At 46.9% G+C, this 15,814-nt stretch overlaps 1 protein-coding gene across 2 annotated transcripts in view; it reads right to left on the minus strand.

The window, feature by feature from the left end:
* LOC139275981 (homeobox protein PKNOX1-like) overlaps positions 1 to 15,814 on the minus strand; it is a 159,336-nt gene that overhangs the window by 56,542 nt on the left and 86,980 nt on the right. For both annotated transcript variants that reach the window (XM_070893268.1, XM_070893267.1), the window contains exons 3-5: positions 5,254 to 5,387; positions 3,649 to 3,820; positions 1,928 to 2,098 (exon numbers count right to left, since the gene is read on the minus strand). In XM_070893268.1, coding sequence (XP_070749369.1) covers positions 1,928 to 2,098; positions 3,649 to 3,820; positions 5,254 to 5,387 — 477 coding nt within the window. The remainder of the gene's footprint in view (positions 1 to 1,927; positions 2,099 to 3,648; positions 3,821 to 5,253; positions 5,388 to 15,814) is intronic.

Consider the following 15,814-nt stretch of genomic DNA (forward strand, 5'->3'; position numbering starts at 1 on the left):
AAAGTGCCAATGCCGGGTTGAAATAGTGAGTCAAATTTGTCCAGGATCTGTGAGCATGATACTCGCTCCACAGAGGAAATTGCATTGACATCGCCCCATTTCCAGTTCATGACAGCAAGCCAACTCCTCCCCAGTAGTGCGGGACCGCCCCCCCGGGACAACCCAGAGTGGCAACCTGTTCTCCGAATCTTTGTGGGTCACGACTACCGTGGCGCTGCCTAGCACCGGAATGATCTCCTTTGTGTATGTCCGTAGCTGTGCGTCAATCGGCGATAATTTTGGCCTTCTGGCCTTGGACGCCCACAACTTTTCGAACTGTTTGATACCCATCAGGGACTGGCTGGCCCCTGTGTCTAGCTCAATTGATACTGGGAGGCCATTGAGGAGCATTTTCATCATTATTGGTGGCGTCCTGTATACGTGCTCCACATGAACTCGCTGAACTTCAGCTTCCAGCGATTTCTCCCAGCGTTCATTTCTGCAATTTCTGCAGGTATTTTGCTCATCTCTGCAAACTCTGGCTGAGTGTGTGCCTCCACGATGAGCTGTTGTTGGAAACAAAAGGTCCCTTGCCAGTCGATCTTCCCTGACTGTTTCTATGACAGTCACAGGGGCAAAGAAAATAGGTGCAGGAGTAGGCCATTCGGCCCTTCTAGCCTGCACCGCCATTCAATGAGTTCATGGCTGAACATGCAACTTCAGTACCCCATTCCTGCTTTCTCGCCATACCCCTTGATCCCCCTAGCAGTAAGGACTTCATCTAACTCCTTTTTGAATATATTTATGTCCTTGAGTGCGCCATTAACAGGTGTTGATGGCCCCATTACTGGCCTCATTGACCCTTGCAATGGTGTGAATCGCCGTTCAGCTTGCCATTGGTTCTGTTGAACTCCCCCTCTGGGTTCGACTACATGTTGGGGCATGCCCAATTGCCCTTGTCTGCCTGGAGAACTGCGTGCTGCTTTAACAATGTTGAATCTCTGTCCCAACCATTCCTTAACACAGTACCTCTCGTCTGTTCTGCTAGTGGCCATGCTCGCATGGTTTAAATCCCAGTTTCTTGTCGCCATTGATACGTACTTGCTATACAGTATAAATGCACACGAGGCCCATGCTTAAGAGGTCAGTCTGTGACCTGTCCTTTATTTCTTAGCACTTAAGTGATGGAAGTGGGTGGAACTTCCCCTTTTATACCTGAAGGTCCAGGTTAGGAGTGTCTCCCACAAGTTCACCACCTAGTGGTCATTGTTCTCACAGTGTACAACTTAGGTCAGATTATACATGGGTTACAATGGTGGTTGAATACATGACATTCTGGAAATCCAAATACACCACATCCACTGGTTCCCCTTTATCCACCCTGCTCGTTACATCCTCAAAGAACTCCAGCAAATTTGTCAGACAAAATTGCCCTTTCATAAAACCATACCTTGGGATATTTGACTATATTAAAAGGTGCATGTATAAATAAGAGTTGTTGTAGTATTGCTTTACTAAATATATCTGGGGAGGGGGGAGGTACATGTTGAGCTATGTTGTGCTTCTCTTCTCACTGTAATAATGGCAGTGATTGCAATTTCACAACAACATTATGCCCAACTGTTGGGGGGAAAATAAGGTTAAAGCAACACAAAGATCCCCAAAACCAGTGACATAATCTGCGGGACAGGACTCCTGCTCTTTAAGGTGATTCTGAACATAATCAGTGAATAGAAAACAATTGCAAGCTTCTATTAATTATTCAAGTTCTAAAGTTTGTGATTTAAAGATCCTGCATCAGCCACAGCAGTTGAGGAATGATCACTTTCTCACAGGCATCAATGAAAGCCGCTAGAATTTGAGTTACTAAGTTAATGCACAAAGTGTGGATTGTACCAGGGCAGGGAGGAGAGGTGAGGCCATCTATAGAGGGGACATCATGCATTACCTGTGTTTGTACAGATGCATAAGGACCGCCTGGATCACTGCTCAGCAGGTTTTCACTGTTCATTTTAGTTTTCAGACAGGCAATGTAACGGTTGCAGAAATCTTTGCACAGATCATTAACCTTCTCCAGTTCCAGCAGATGAATCCGCAGCACTTGGATCGCTTTCACCATCTACACGGTGCCAAAAGGAAAGATGAAATAGAGGGCTGCACAATGAAGCTGAATTAATCGATGCTAATGGAATCGTCTGTCAACTCTTTCTACAAGCTGGAGCAGAGTAAGAGTAGTTAAGGAGGGTTCTACTATATGTTCGAAATGATGACGTGAGTTTGAGGAGGTAAATGGGGAAAGATTGTTTCCACTGGTCGGTGAGTGAGTAACAAGGGTCAAAAACTTCATTAGTGTTGGAGCGTAAAGGAGCTTCAAAGGAAGGTTTTCCATGCAGAGAGCTATCAGAGTATGCAGTTTATTACCATGTGGCCACTGAAACTGAGTCAATCATAGAATGAGGGAAATATTAGAGAAACACCCGAAGAGAAATAAATCAAAGGGAATTAGAGTAGTACCAGAACAAATACGGGGGGCTGAATGGTCTCAGTCCTACCAACAGTTCGCATTATTACAAAATATATTGTATGTAATAGTAAATAAACGTAAATTGAATGCACAATCATTCTTAGTTATTCTATATTCTGTCATGTCAGTTAGGAAATCAGCTCCCTGATGCAAGCAGTGGAGGCTGGGTCCACCCAATGTCCAATCTGTGCAAGTCCCAACTGCTGTCAATCAGTCCATTGTGGCTGTGCTCGCTGGGCCACATACACAGGAGGGCCGCTCTGCTCAGTTACAACTTGGCAGATTGGGAGAGCGGCAACACCGAGGACCAGTACACTAAAGGCCAGAGTAATGTGGGTAGCAGGCAGTACTGATTCTACCTACTTACCCAATTGTGGCCAAAATGTAGTTTTAACTAAGCATCATTTTAAAAATAATTGTATGTAAGGGCATTGCTGACAAGTCCGGATAGAAAATAGGTGCAGGAGTAGGCCATTCGGCCCTTCGAGCCTGCACCGCCATTCAATGAGTTCATGGCTGAACATGCAACTTCAGTACCCCATTCCTGCTTTCTCGCCATACCCCTTGATCCCCCATTTCCCTGAATGAACAGTGAATAGGCTCACAGCACCATGTCTGCCCTCGAACACCGTTGCAAGTAGAATATCTCGCAAATACCTAGCGGAAACCGAATACCACCGACACTAGTGAGCTTCTCCTTTCAGGCACAGCACCTGCCAGCTGCTCGCAAATGAAACTTTGGGTAGGTTCCCTGAAGAGTGCGGTAAGCATAACAGCGGAAGTACGCACTCGTGTGTGGGTGGGTGCATGTGCAGGCGGATGCGTGTATGGGCGGGAGCGTGTGTGGGCGCATGGGAGCGTGTGTGGGCGCGTGTGGGCGGGAGCGGGAGCATGCGGGACTGTGAGCGTCTGCGGGCGGGTGCAGGCGAATGCGTGCGGGAGCGTGAGCGTGTGCGGGCAGATGCGTGTGCGGGCGGGAGCGGGAACGTGAGTGGGCAGGAGCATGTGTGGGCGGATGAGTGTGCGGGCGGATGCGGGAACCTCTGTGGACGGATGCGTGGGCGGGCGGGAGCGGGAACGTGAGCGGGCGGGAGCGTGTGCGGGAGGATGCAGGGGCAGGAAGCTCTGGATACACCACAACCCACCAGGTTATCAATTTCTGGATCTTCACTGAAAAATGGCTTCCCTTCCTTTTCCTGTTTGCGGACGAAGTTTTCGATGTCCACGTCGAAGCTGGCGGAGGTGATGCACTCGGAGCCTTGGGTGGACTGCTCACACTTCTCAAACAGGAGAGCCAGGAGTGGGAACAAAGGATGCCTGCAAAAAAATACAGGATAGTGTAAGGATCAGCTGCTGCAGACTGTAAGTGATTCTCACTCTGGCTTGATGCTGAAAACAAGAGGGAATGTTAGTCATTTTTACTATAATCTCATTTCTATAATTTTACCAATTTTGGGGAACTTCTGTGCCCTTCAGGGACAGGTAGAAAGCATTGAGAAATCGAAGTCCTTCGTACTTCTGGCACTAGAGCTCTGTCCACAGCTCAGGCCAGCACCTTACTGCCGTTTCCCCAATTCTCACCACAGTGCTGTGGACCCTCCCCCGTCAACTGCCCTCAAAAGGCCCCTCTCTGTGCTGAGGACTCTGGCCCATAGCCATCATATTAAGACTGTCAAAACACTTCTTGCATGGCATGTACCTAGCCAAGGTACTTTCAGTCCAGCAGTCTGGCCTGGCTTGGAGAGAGAATAGTGTCTAACTCACCACACCACTCAGTCCCCATTACGTGTGCATTTTAAAATAAGGATACATCGCCAATGTAATATCTTCAATTCAGGTGAGTCTTTTTTATTCATTCTTGAGATGTGGGTATCACTGAAGACGCTGCATTTAGTGCCCTTGCAGAGTTGCCCTCGAGAAGGAATGGTGACCCTTCTCGAACCGCTGCATTTTCCTACGTAGCGATTTTGATGCAACAGAGCGCCATGAAAAATTGGGATCAATCCTGGTCTCTCCCAGCCACTGTGGGATTGGGTTCACTCCTGGTCTCTCCCAGTCACTGTAGGATTTGGATCACTCCTGGTCTATCTCTCACCGAGTGAGTTTGAGGTGGTGCTAAATAATTGCAAACCTGTCCTAAACCCTATAACTGATCTGTGTAAAATCTATTAAATTTGATAGAACTGACAGTACAGGTTGCCACAGTAATAAATGTTGCTGTAAATATGGTTGCACTGAAAGTAGTGGGTGGCTCGGGTACCATGGATACCAAACTAGTGAAAATCTGCATAGGGGGGGGGCTCCTTCAGGGCTTGTGGTGTGTTCACATTTAATTTTCCCGATTAGTTTTCCAAACATTATTAGAGTTGCTCAATGTGTGAACTCTCACTGACATTCACACTGTGCCACTTAGTACCACATTTCTCAAGTGTTTCCTGCTTCTCATTAATTTCACATTTGTTAGAATACCACATTTACAAAGATATCCCTATCAAAACCATGAAATAAAAACAGGAAATGCTGGAACTACAGAGTAAGTCCATTGGCGAATGAGAAGATCGAGTAATGGTTTAGTCTCTACACAAAATGGTATCGGTGGCAACTCTCCATCTGCTGACGATGATACCGTTATCCACTGTCAACCCAGATTTATCGCCACAGAAGTGGTATGTTTCCAGCACTTACAGATGTCTTTTATACTTGAGCTGTGCAGCTCTTGCCCAAACTGCAGGAGCATGGTGCAGCTTTACCTGTAAATGGCTCCTTTATCAGCTTCCATCGAGGTCTGAGAGTCTGCAGGGACAGGGCTCGAGGCATCAGGGTCAGATTTGGTGCAGCTGGGGCCTGGCTCAGTGTTGCTGGACATCTGGGGTACGATTGGCATCTGGAAACACACATCAAACGTGGCAGCTCAGTGAATGCGCCAACACTTCTCAAACTGAATGGCAAATTCCAGCAAGGGCCCACCTCACTCACACCTTCAGTAGCTGCTGCAGATACACATCAACACAGTTCATCATCCAGCAACTTCAGTCTCCAGACCCAGGTTTCACCAGGGGGCTGCCCCTGCCCCATTATTCCCAAATCCCCAGTCTCAGGTCTTCCGAACCCCTCACTCCCAAGTCCCCAGTCCCGGACGATGGAACCAGACTACAGGTTAGGTTTATCCCAGGGATGAAGGGTTAAATTATGAGGGCAGGCTGCACAGACTGGGCTTGTATTCCCTCGAGTATCGAAGATTATGGGGTGATCTAATTGAGGTGTTTAAGATGAGTAAAGGATTTGATAGGGTAGAGAGAGAGAAATTATTCTCTCCGGTTGGGTGGAGGGGTGGGGGAGGGAGTCCAAAACAAGGGGGCATAACCGTAAAATTATAGCCGGGCCATTCAGGGTGATGTCAGGAAGCATTTCTTCACACAAAGGGTAGTGGGAATCTGGAACTCTCTCCCCACAAAAAGGCTGTTGAGGCTGGGGGTCAATTGAAATTTCAAAACATAGATTAATACATTTTTGTTGGGCAAAGGGATTAAGGATTACTGAACCAAGGTGGGGAGATGGAGTTAAGATACGGATCAAGCCTGATCAAACTGAATGGTGGAATAGGCATGAGGAGCTGAATGGCCTCTTACTGTTCCTATTGTTTACAACGCAGGATAGTTTGAGAGAGGAACTGTGGGTGAATAGAGAATGCCAAGTGAAGCCACTAACTCTCCAAGGAGAACTCGTTTTCCGGACACAAAATATCTGAAGCGCAGGTCAGTCACCCAGTCCGGATGGAATGCATCCAAGGTTGCTGAGGGAAGTAAGGATTGTGCAGTTTTGGTCTCCTTACCTAAGGAAGGATATACTTGCCAAGAGGGCGTGCAGCGAAGGGTCACCAGACTGATTCCTGGGATGTGGGGATTGTCCTATGAGGAGAGATTGAGCAGACTAGGCCTATATGCTCCTGAGTTTAGAAGAATGAGAGGTGATCTCATTGAAACATACAAAATTCTTACCGGGCTTGACAGGGTGGATGCAAGGAGGATGTTTCCCCCGGGCTGGAGAGTCTAGAACCAGGGGTCACAGTCTCAGAATAAGGGGTCGGCCATTTAGGACTGAGATGAGGAGAAACTTCTTCACTCAGAGAGTGGCGAATCTTTGGAATTCACTACCCCAGAGGGCTGTCGAGGCTCAGTCGTTGAGTATATTCAAGGTAGAGATCAATAGATTGTTGGATATTAATGGAATCAAGGGATATGGGGATAGTGCAGGAAAGTGGAGTTGAGGTAGAAGATCAGCCATGATCTCATTGAATGGTGGAGCAGGCTCAAGGGACCGAATGGCCTACCCCTGCTCCTATCAAGTTATGTTCTAAGGATGGAAATTGCAGAGGCTCTGGCCTCAATCTTCCTTGGATATGGGGGTGGTGCCAGAGTACTGAGTGATAGCAAATATTACACCCCTGTTTAAAAAAAGGGGAGAGGGATAAACCTGGTAACTACAGGCCAGTCAGCCTAACAGTGGTGGGGGAACTTTTAGAGATAATAATCCAGGACAAAATGAACTGGGTGGATGAGGGCAGTGCGGTTGTTTTGTATATGGTCTTTCAAAAGGTATTTGATAAAGTACCACATAATAGACTTGTTAGTAAAATGAAAGCCCATGGGATTAAAGGGGCAGTGACTGCGTGGATACAGAACTGGTTAAGGGACAGAAAACCGAGAGTAGTGGTGAACGGTTGTCTTTCAGACTGAAGGGTGATGGTGCCCCCAGGGATCAGTGTTGGGACCACTGCTCTTTTTAATATATATTAATGACTTGGATATGGGTGTACAGCGCACAATTTCAAAATTTGCAGATGACACAAAACTTAGAAGTTTAGTGAACGGTGAGGAGGACAGCGATACAATTCAGTCAGACACAGACAGGCTGGTGGAATGAGTGGACACATGGCAGATGAAATATAACGCAGAAACGTGCGACAGGATACATTTTGGTTGGAAGAATGAGGAGAGGACATATAAACTAAAGGGAATGATCCTGAAGGGGGTGCTGGAACAGAGAGACCTGCTGACCTACATATCTATTGATCTGCTGAGGGTTATGCATGCACAAATCATTGTAGGGCACAGAGCAGGTTGAGAAGGCTGCTAGAAAAGCTTGCAGGATCCTGGGCTTCATAAATAGAGGTATAGAGTACAAAAGCAAGGACGTTGTGCTTAACATTTATAAAATACTACTTCGGCCCCAGCTGGAGAGTTGTGGCCAATTCTGGGCACCTCAGGAAGTATATCCAGCCCTTGGAGAGGGTGCGGAGGAGATTTACTAGAATGGTTCCAGGGATGAGACTGGACAAGCTGGGGTTGTTATGCTTCGAGCAGAGAAAGTTAGGAGGAGTAAAAAGAGAAAATGCTGGAAATCTCAGCGGGTCAGGCAGCATCTGTGAAGAGAAACAGAGTTAACGTTTCAGGTCGATGACCCTTCGTCAGAACTGAAAACAGATTCTTAAGGAAGTGCAGGGGCCCTGAAGGTGGTGGAAAGAAAAGGGAAGGTCTGTGATAGGGTGGAAGGCAGGAGAGATTAGAGAGACAAAAGGGATGATGGGCCAATCATCATCATAGGCAGTCTCTCGGAATCGAGGAAGACTTGCTTCCACTCTAAGAATGAGTCCTCGGATGGCTGAACAGTCCAATACGAGAACCACAGTCTCTGTCACAGGTGGAACAGACAGTCGTTGAGGGAAGGGGTGGGTGGGACTGGTTTGACGCACGCTCTTTCCGCTGCCTGCGCTTGGTTTCTGCATGCTCTCGGCGACGAGACTCGAGGAGCTCAGTGCCCTCCCGGGTGCACTTCCTTCACTTGGGGTGGTCTTGGGCCAGGGACTCCCAGGTGTCAGTGGGGATGTTGCACTTTATCAGGGAGGCTTTGAGGGTGTCCTTGTAACATTTCCTCTGCCCACCTTTGGCTCGTTTGCCGTGAAGGAGTTCCGAGTAGAGCGCTTGCTTTGGGAGTCTCGTGTCTGGCATGCGGATAATGTGGCCTGCCCAGCGGAGCTGATAGAGTGTGGTCAGTGCTTCAATGCACATTGAGATGGTGAGGAAACAAACGAGGAATCTAGATAGGGTGTGAATGGAAGAATAATTGCCAGCTGCCATGGAAAAGAGAGAGAAACAAAATAAAAATAAAAAGGAGGGGTAAGTTTTTGTAAAAAAAAAGTGAGGAAAGGGAACAAAATGGGGACAGAGGTTATGGTCTGAAATTGTTGAATTCGATGTTGAGTCCAGAAGGCTGTAAAGTGCCTTTTATGTTTATTTTGTTTCTCTCGGTTTCCCATGGCAGCTGGTAATTATCTCCACTCACCTTTTGTTTGCAATGGCTGAAGGATCAATAACGATCTAAGGTGATTGGCAAATGAACCAGAGGCGATAGGAGAATGTAGCGAGTTGTTGGGATCTGGAATGCGCTGCCTGAAAGGGCGGTGGGAGCAGATCAATAGATATGTCTGTCAGTAGGTATGAGGGGCGAGTTGGCGGAGGTAGATTTGAGAATGTGAATAGAAGAGTTGTGAATGTGTCAGTTGAATAGGATCATGGGAAGATGGCTAAAAGAAAATGTCAAGCTGAAATATTTGCAATGTCGACACAAAAAAGGGGTTACTCAGAGTTGTGCTCAAACACAAGTTACGCGAAAGAGCAAAGTCAGGCATAAGTCAGACAAGGGGCTGCTATAACCAGCCATGAAATAGGGAAATGCTATGTAAATCGAAACTATAAACACATCCCTGGAGCCCGCCCTATTTGGAGAGTTGTTAGCCTGCAATTGGGTATGCTATGGGGGAAGTCAACCAATGATTGTATAAACTGAGTGTCACTCAAATATGTTTTGCTGTAACAATGTATAAATATTGAGCTTTTGTACTGTTACGGGACTTGTCAAGAGAGAGGTGGACAGGCTCAAATCGAGGGTGTTCCCTTTATCTTAACAGGTCCCGGCCGGAGAATCTCTAATAAAGGTCTTATGTTGCTAAGACTAAAAGTGTTCGTGTGTCAGTGAATTCGCTGAAACAGATTGAAGGGAAAAGAACATTTGGTGTCAGAAGTGGGATCTCAACGGACGACTGCCGAAAACTTGCGAATTAAGAGCCAGACAAGCCTTGGACGAGACGAGAGGAAAATGGCCACTGGAGTAAGTATAATTTCAATACTGCTCCAGTTTCCTCCGGTTTCAAAAGTCTGAGGAAAGTTTAGCCAATCGCTGGCTCTCAGGTGGTGTCTGAACGAGATCCAGGTCAATCTGGCGAACACTTTCTAAATTTAGGAAATAAGTGTCCAAGTCAGGTGTGACGTCGACCTTGTATATCACTTGGCCTGTCTAGGCACTGATTGGATTTAAATCTGGAACCTAGAACAAATTAAGTAAGGATCGTGCGGCAACACGAACAAGAAAACCGTGCGGCAACACGGAGGGATAGAGAATCGCGCGAACCGCGTAGGGAAACGCGGAGGTTAGGGAATTACGTAAAATTAAGCTGCGGGACTACGCGGGACTGTGTAAATTTTAAATTGTACTTACGCCAGGTACGGTGTCGATCTTGTATATCACTTGGTCCGCCTAAACTCTGGGTAAGATAACTGAAACCACCACGGGGCGACGTGGGGACAATCAAGACTAATTAGGACCCTGATCCAACGTGCGGCAACACGAGGATGGGTAATTTAGATAAAACTACGAATTCCCTGAAAGGTCATGGATCCAAAAATTAATAGGAAAGAAGAGAGACTCTTGTGAACGTCTGTTTTAAATGAGAAATGCTTGTATGATTTTTACTGTGGATAAGGGAGCTTGTGCAGGAAACGGGGGAGTTGTGGTTTGTTTTAGCTCCACCCACTTTTTCAAACAGTGAAAGTTTTTTTAACCCTTCGTAGTGTTGTCCTGTATGTGGGAAGTTTAAGAGTGTGAACCTTATTGAATTACGTATATTCGGATGATAAGTTACGGAGCCAGGAAATGCACAAAGGATAGGTTTGTTGAGTAAAAAAAAAAATATATGGTCCCGGTGGTTAAAAAAGGATTTAATAGCCAAATGGAGACAGTATTGTCAAAAGCTGAAAGATGAGTTCCTTCTGTCAAGCTGGCGGGAAAAGGCCACTTAACTAGGACTCTCCTTGACAGAAGGAGGACATGTTAAAACTGTAGACGTCTTAAAGAGTGCGCGCACGAGAAACGTACTAAGAGTTCCCCGGGATCTCTGAGATAGACTACGTAGTCGAATGGTTGGCTTTGCGTTGACCGAGGCTGATGATGAAATTGATGAATGGACACAGCCGCGCCCAACGGCGCCTCCTGCAGCCTCTGACCCTTTGTCACAGCCTCCTTCCCATCCCCCTCCACCTTACACTCCGGCGAGAGGAGTTAAAGATAAATGTAACCCCACACCAACGAAGCGACAAGCCCAAACGGACTCCTCATCCTCTGACAGCGATTCAGATCCCCAGTTCACAGGCAATATAGCTGAGAGGACCAGATCTCACACTTGGAAGGGCAGAACTATATCTCGACATCACTGACAGTTCCGTAAATCCTCTAGTCAAACTACCAGTCCCAGTTGTGAAAGGCATAGCAGACACTCCCGCCGATCGAGACGCGGAGGTGCCAAGCAGTCAGACAGCTCCGAACCATCCTCCGACCTAGAAATGCCTTCCAAGATTGACATCCCCATCCCAAAGTCCCGACACCAATTCCCAGTCCGACCAATGTCAAACCCTGATGCACAACAAGCTGCAAACCACCCCACCATAGATGTCTATGTGCCCTGGAAACCGAACGAAATTATGGCCCTTCTGGCCACCATACCAGATCGAAAAAAATAACCTGTCAAGTTTATAGATCATCTTCGAACTACTATTTCAGTTTATAATGCAGAATCAAGAGACGTGATCTTAGTGCAGCAGGCCCTGAGCCCGACTAAACATAGAAACATAGAAAATAGGTGCAGGAGTAGGCCATTCAGCCCTTCTAGCCTGCACCGCCATTCAATGAGTTCATGGCTGAGCATGCACTTCAGTACCCCCTTCCTGCTTTCTCGCCATACCCCTTGATCCCCCGAGTAGTAAGGACTTCATCTAACTCCCTTTTGAATATATTTAGTGAATTGGCCTCAACTACTTTCTGTGGTAGAAAATTCCACAGGTTCACCACTCTCTGGGTGAAGAGGTTTCTCCTCATCTCGGTCCTCAATGGCTTACCCCTTATCCTTAGACTGTGACCCCTGGTTCTGGACTTCCCCAGCATTGGGAAAATTCTTCCTGCATCTAACCTGTCTAAACCCGTCAGAATTTTAAACGTTTCTATGAGGTCCCCTCTCATTCTTCTGAACTCCAGTGAATACAAGCCCAGTTGATCCAGTCTTTCTTGATAGGTCAGTCCCACCATCCCGGGAATCAGTCTGGTGAATCTTCGCTGCACTCCCTCAATATCAAGAATGTCCTTCCTCACGTTAGGAGACCAAAACTGTACACAATACTCCAGGTGTGGCCTCACCAAGGCCCTGTACAACTGTAGCAACACCTCCCTGCCCCTGTACTCAAATCCCCTCGCTATGAAGGCCAACATGCCATTTGCTTTCTTAACCACCTGCTGTACCTGCATGCCAACCTTCAATGACTGATGTACCATGACACCCAGGTCTCGTTGCACCTCCCCTTTTCCTAATCTGTCACCATTCAGATAATAGTCTGTCTCTCTGTTTTTGCCACCAAAGTGGATAACCTCACATTTATCCACATTATACTTCATCTGCCATGCATTTGCCCACTCACCTAACCTATCCAAGTCACTCTGCAGCCTCATAGCATCCTCCTCGCAGCTCACACTGCCACCCAACTTAGTGTCATCCGCAAATTTGGAGATACTACATTTAATCCCCTCGTCTAAATCATTAATGTACAATGTAAACAGCTGGGGCCCCAGCACAGAACCTTGCGGTACCCCACTAGTCACTGCCTGCCATTCTGAAAAGTACCCATTTACTCCTACTCTTTGCTTCCTGTCTGACAACTAGTTCTCAATCCACGTCAGCACACTACCTCCAATCCCATGTGCTTTAGCTTTGCACATTAATCTCTTGTGTGGGACCTTGTCGAAAGCCTTCTGAAAGTCCAAATATACCACATCAACTGGTTCTCCCTTGTCCACTTTACTGGAAACATCCTCAAAAAATTCCAGAAGGTTTGTCAAGCATGATTTCCCTTTCACAAATCCATGCTGACTTGGACCTATCATGTCACCATTTTCCAAATGCACTGCTATGACATCCTTAATAATTGATTCCATCATTTTACCCACTACTGAGGTCAGGCTGACCGGTCTATAATTCCCTGTTTTCTCTCTCCCTCCTTTTTTAAAAAGTGGGGTTACATTGGCTACCCTCCACTCCATAGGAACTGATCCAGAGTCAATGGAATGTTGGAAAATGACTGCTGTCAATGCATCCACTATTTCCAAGGCCACCTCCTTAAGTACTCTGGGATGCAGTCCATCAGGCCCTGGGGATTTATCGGCCTTCAATCCCATCAATTTCCCCAACACAATTTTCCGACTAATAAAGATTTCCCTCAGTTCCTCCTCCTTACTAGACCCTCTGACCCCTTTTATATCCGGAAGGTTGTTGGTGTCCTCCTTAGTGAATACCGAACCAAAGTAATTCTTCAATTGGTCTGCCATTTCTTTGTTCCCAGTTATGACTTCCCCTGATTCTGACTGCAGGGGACCTACGTTTGTCTTTACTAACCTTTTTCTCTTTACATACCTATAGAAACTTTTGCAATCCGCCTTAATGTTCCCTGCAAGCTTCTTCTCGTACTCCATTTTCCCTGCCCTAATCAAACCCTTTGTCCTCCTCTGCTGAGTTCTAAATTTCTCCCAGTCCCTGGGTTCACTGCTATTTCTGGCCAATTTGTATGCCACTTCCTTGGCTTTAATACTATCCCTGATTTCCCTTGATAGCCACGGTTGAGCCACCTTCCCTTTTTTATTTTTACGCCAGACAGGAATGTACAATTGTTGTCGTTCATCCATGCGGTCTTTAAATATCTGCCATTGCCCATCCACAGTCAACCCCTTATGTATCATTCGTCAATCTATCCTAGCCAATTCACGCCTCGTACCTTCAAAGTTACCCTTCTTTAAGTTCTGGACCATGGTCTCTGAATTAACTGTTTCATTCTCCATCCTAATGCAGAATTCCACCATATTATGGTCACTCTTCCCCAAGGGGCCTTGCACAATGAGATTGCTAATTAATCCTCTTTCATTACACAACACCCAGTCTAAGATGGCCTCCCTCCTAGTTGGTTCCTCGACATATTGGTCTAGAAAACCATCCCTTATGCACTCCAGGAAATCCTCCTCCACCGTATTGCTTCCAGTTTGGCTAGCCCAATCTATGTGCATATTAAAGTCACCCATTATAACTGCTGCACCTTTATTGCATGCACCCCTAATTTCCTGTTTGATGCCCTCCCCAACATCACTACTACTGTTTGGAGGTCTGTACACAACTCCCACTAACGTTTTTTGCCATTTGGTGTTCTGCAGCTCTACCCATATAGATTCCACATCATCCAAGCTAATGTCCTTCCTAACTATTGCATTAATCTCCTCTTTAACCAGCAATGCTACCCCACCTCCTGGTCCCACGTCCGGTTCTTAGAAAATTTGGGGCGAGCCACCCATGATGCATTAGTGACTGCTCACCCTAATAATGCCCAGGATCGCCTAAACGCTATCTTTAATGCTCTCAGCAAGAACCTTCAGAAGCCCATCAGTATGGCAGCAGTATTAGAAACTAAACCCAAACGAGAAGAAACTGCCGATGAATTCATGGAAAGATTTATTGAAATATACGGAGGTCAATCAGGAGATAATGCCTTCAGGGCAGGGGATAATTCACCTCAATTCTGCGCTATCCTACTTCAGTGCCTGCCCTATTCGATTGCTCACGCTATCCGGACAAATAATATGAATTGGGCAGATAACAGTAAAGCCCAGATGGAAAGGGCGGTTAAATATTATTGGCAGGAAAAGAAAGGAGAGCGGGGAGGTGCGCCCCCAACCCGGGTCAAGACTGAATACGTGACTAGAAAGGAAGAGCCGCCTCGGGTGGAAGGATCAAAACCCGACCCAAGGGGATACCAGATGGAACCACAGTATTGCGTGCAGGGTTGGGTGGATAAACAGGGATACGGTTATACCAAACACCCAAATGGCCCGGGCCCTGCTAATTACGGACCGCCCTATTGTCCCCGCCCTGGTATGGGAAGAGGTCGGGGCTGGGAAAGACGAGATGGATGCTTTAATTGTGGGCAAGAAGGACATTGGAGTAGAGAGTGTCCCTCCTGTCGGCACGAAAGAGGAAGAGGAAGAGGAGGGAGGCAAGCGGGGGAAGAGGACGGGGATCTTACACGAACTTCTCCCAGAACAACCCCTTTGGCCAACCGTCCCCCGATTACGTAGCTTGATTGTACAGAGAACCTCCCCGGATGACGAACCAATTTGCCAGTTTCCAGTCCCTAGCACGGCTAAACAAATGCGACAGTGGTTGGGGATGATCAATTACTGCAGATCCTGGATCCCTAATATGTTGCCCTGATGACTAAGCACCTCACCCCGTATACAAATAAGGAAGGCAGCTTTGAAATAAAAACCGCAGACGTCCAAGCCTTTAAGGAACTAAAGACAGCCCTGCTGCAAGCTCCGGCTTTGGGCCGGCCCCTCTATGACCAGCCCTTTCAACTGTATTGTACAATCCTGAAAGACTGTGCTACCGTTGTCTTAACACCTCTCACTCCGTAGCTGCCCTCCTGGGCCAACTGCAGACTCAACACCTTACCATGGCCAGGCAAAGCAGATATGAGATCTACCTACTGAATAATCCTAAGCTGGCCTTTCGGCACTGTACTGCCATTAATCCGGCCTGTTTTCTTACTGAGCCACCCCAAGATGAGGAAGATCCCAGTCATGATTGTTTATCTTTAATTCAAGAGGCCTCGTCGGTCAGGGAAGATTTAGTTGACGTACCAATGGAAGACCCAGACTGTATTATGTATGTTGACGGAAGTTCTTCTATTAATCCAGAAGGTACACAAATCTCAGGATACGCCATCGTAAACCAGGAGAATCAGGTCTTGGAATCTGCCGCCTTTGAAACCGCCTATACCATCCAACAAGCTGAACTATTCGCCCTCACCCGAGCCTGTATCTTGGCCAAAGACCTCAAAGTCAATATCTATACCGACTCTAGGTGTGCCTTTGGGGTAGCCCATGATTTTG

This window comes from Pristiophorus japonicus, chromosome 11 (assembly GCF_044704955.1).
Source record: "Pristiophorus japonicus isolate sPriJap1 chromosome 11, sPriJap1.hap1, whole genome shotgun sequence".
Taxonomy (NCBI): domain Eukaryota; kingdom Metazoa; phylum Chordata; class Chondrichthyes; family Pristiophoridae; genus Pristiophorus; species Pristiophorus japonicus.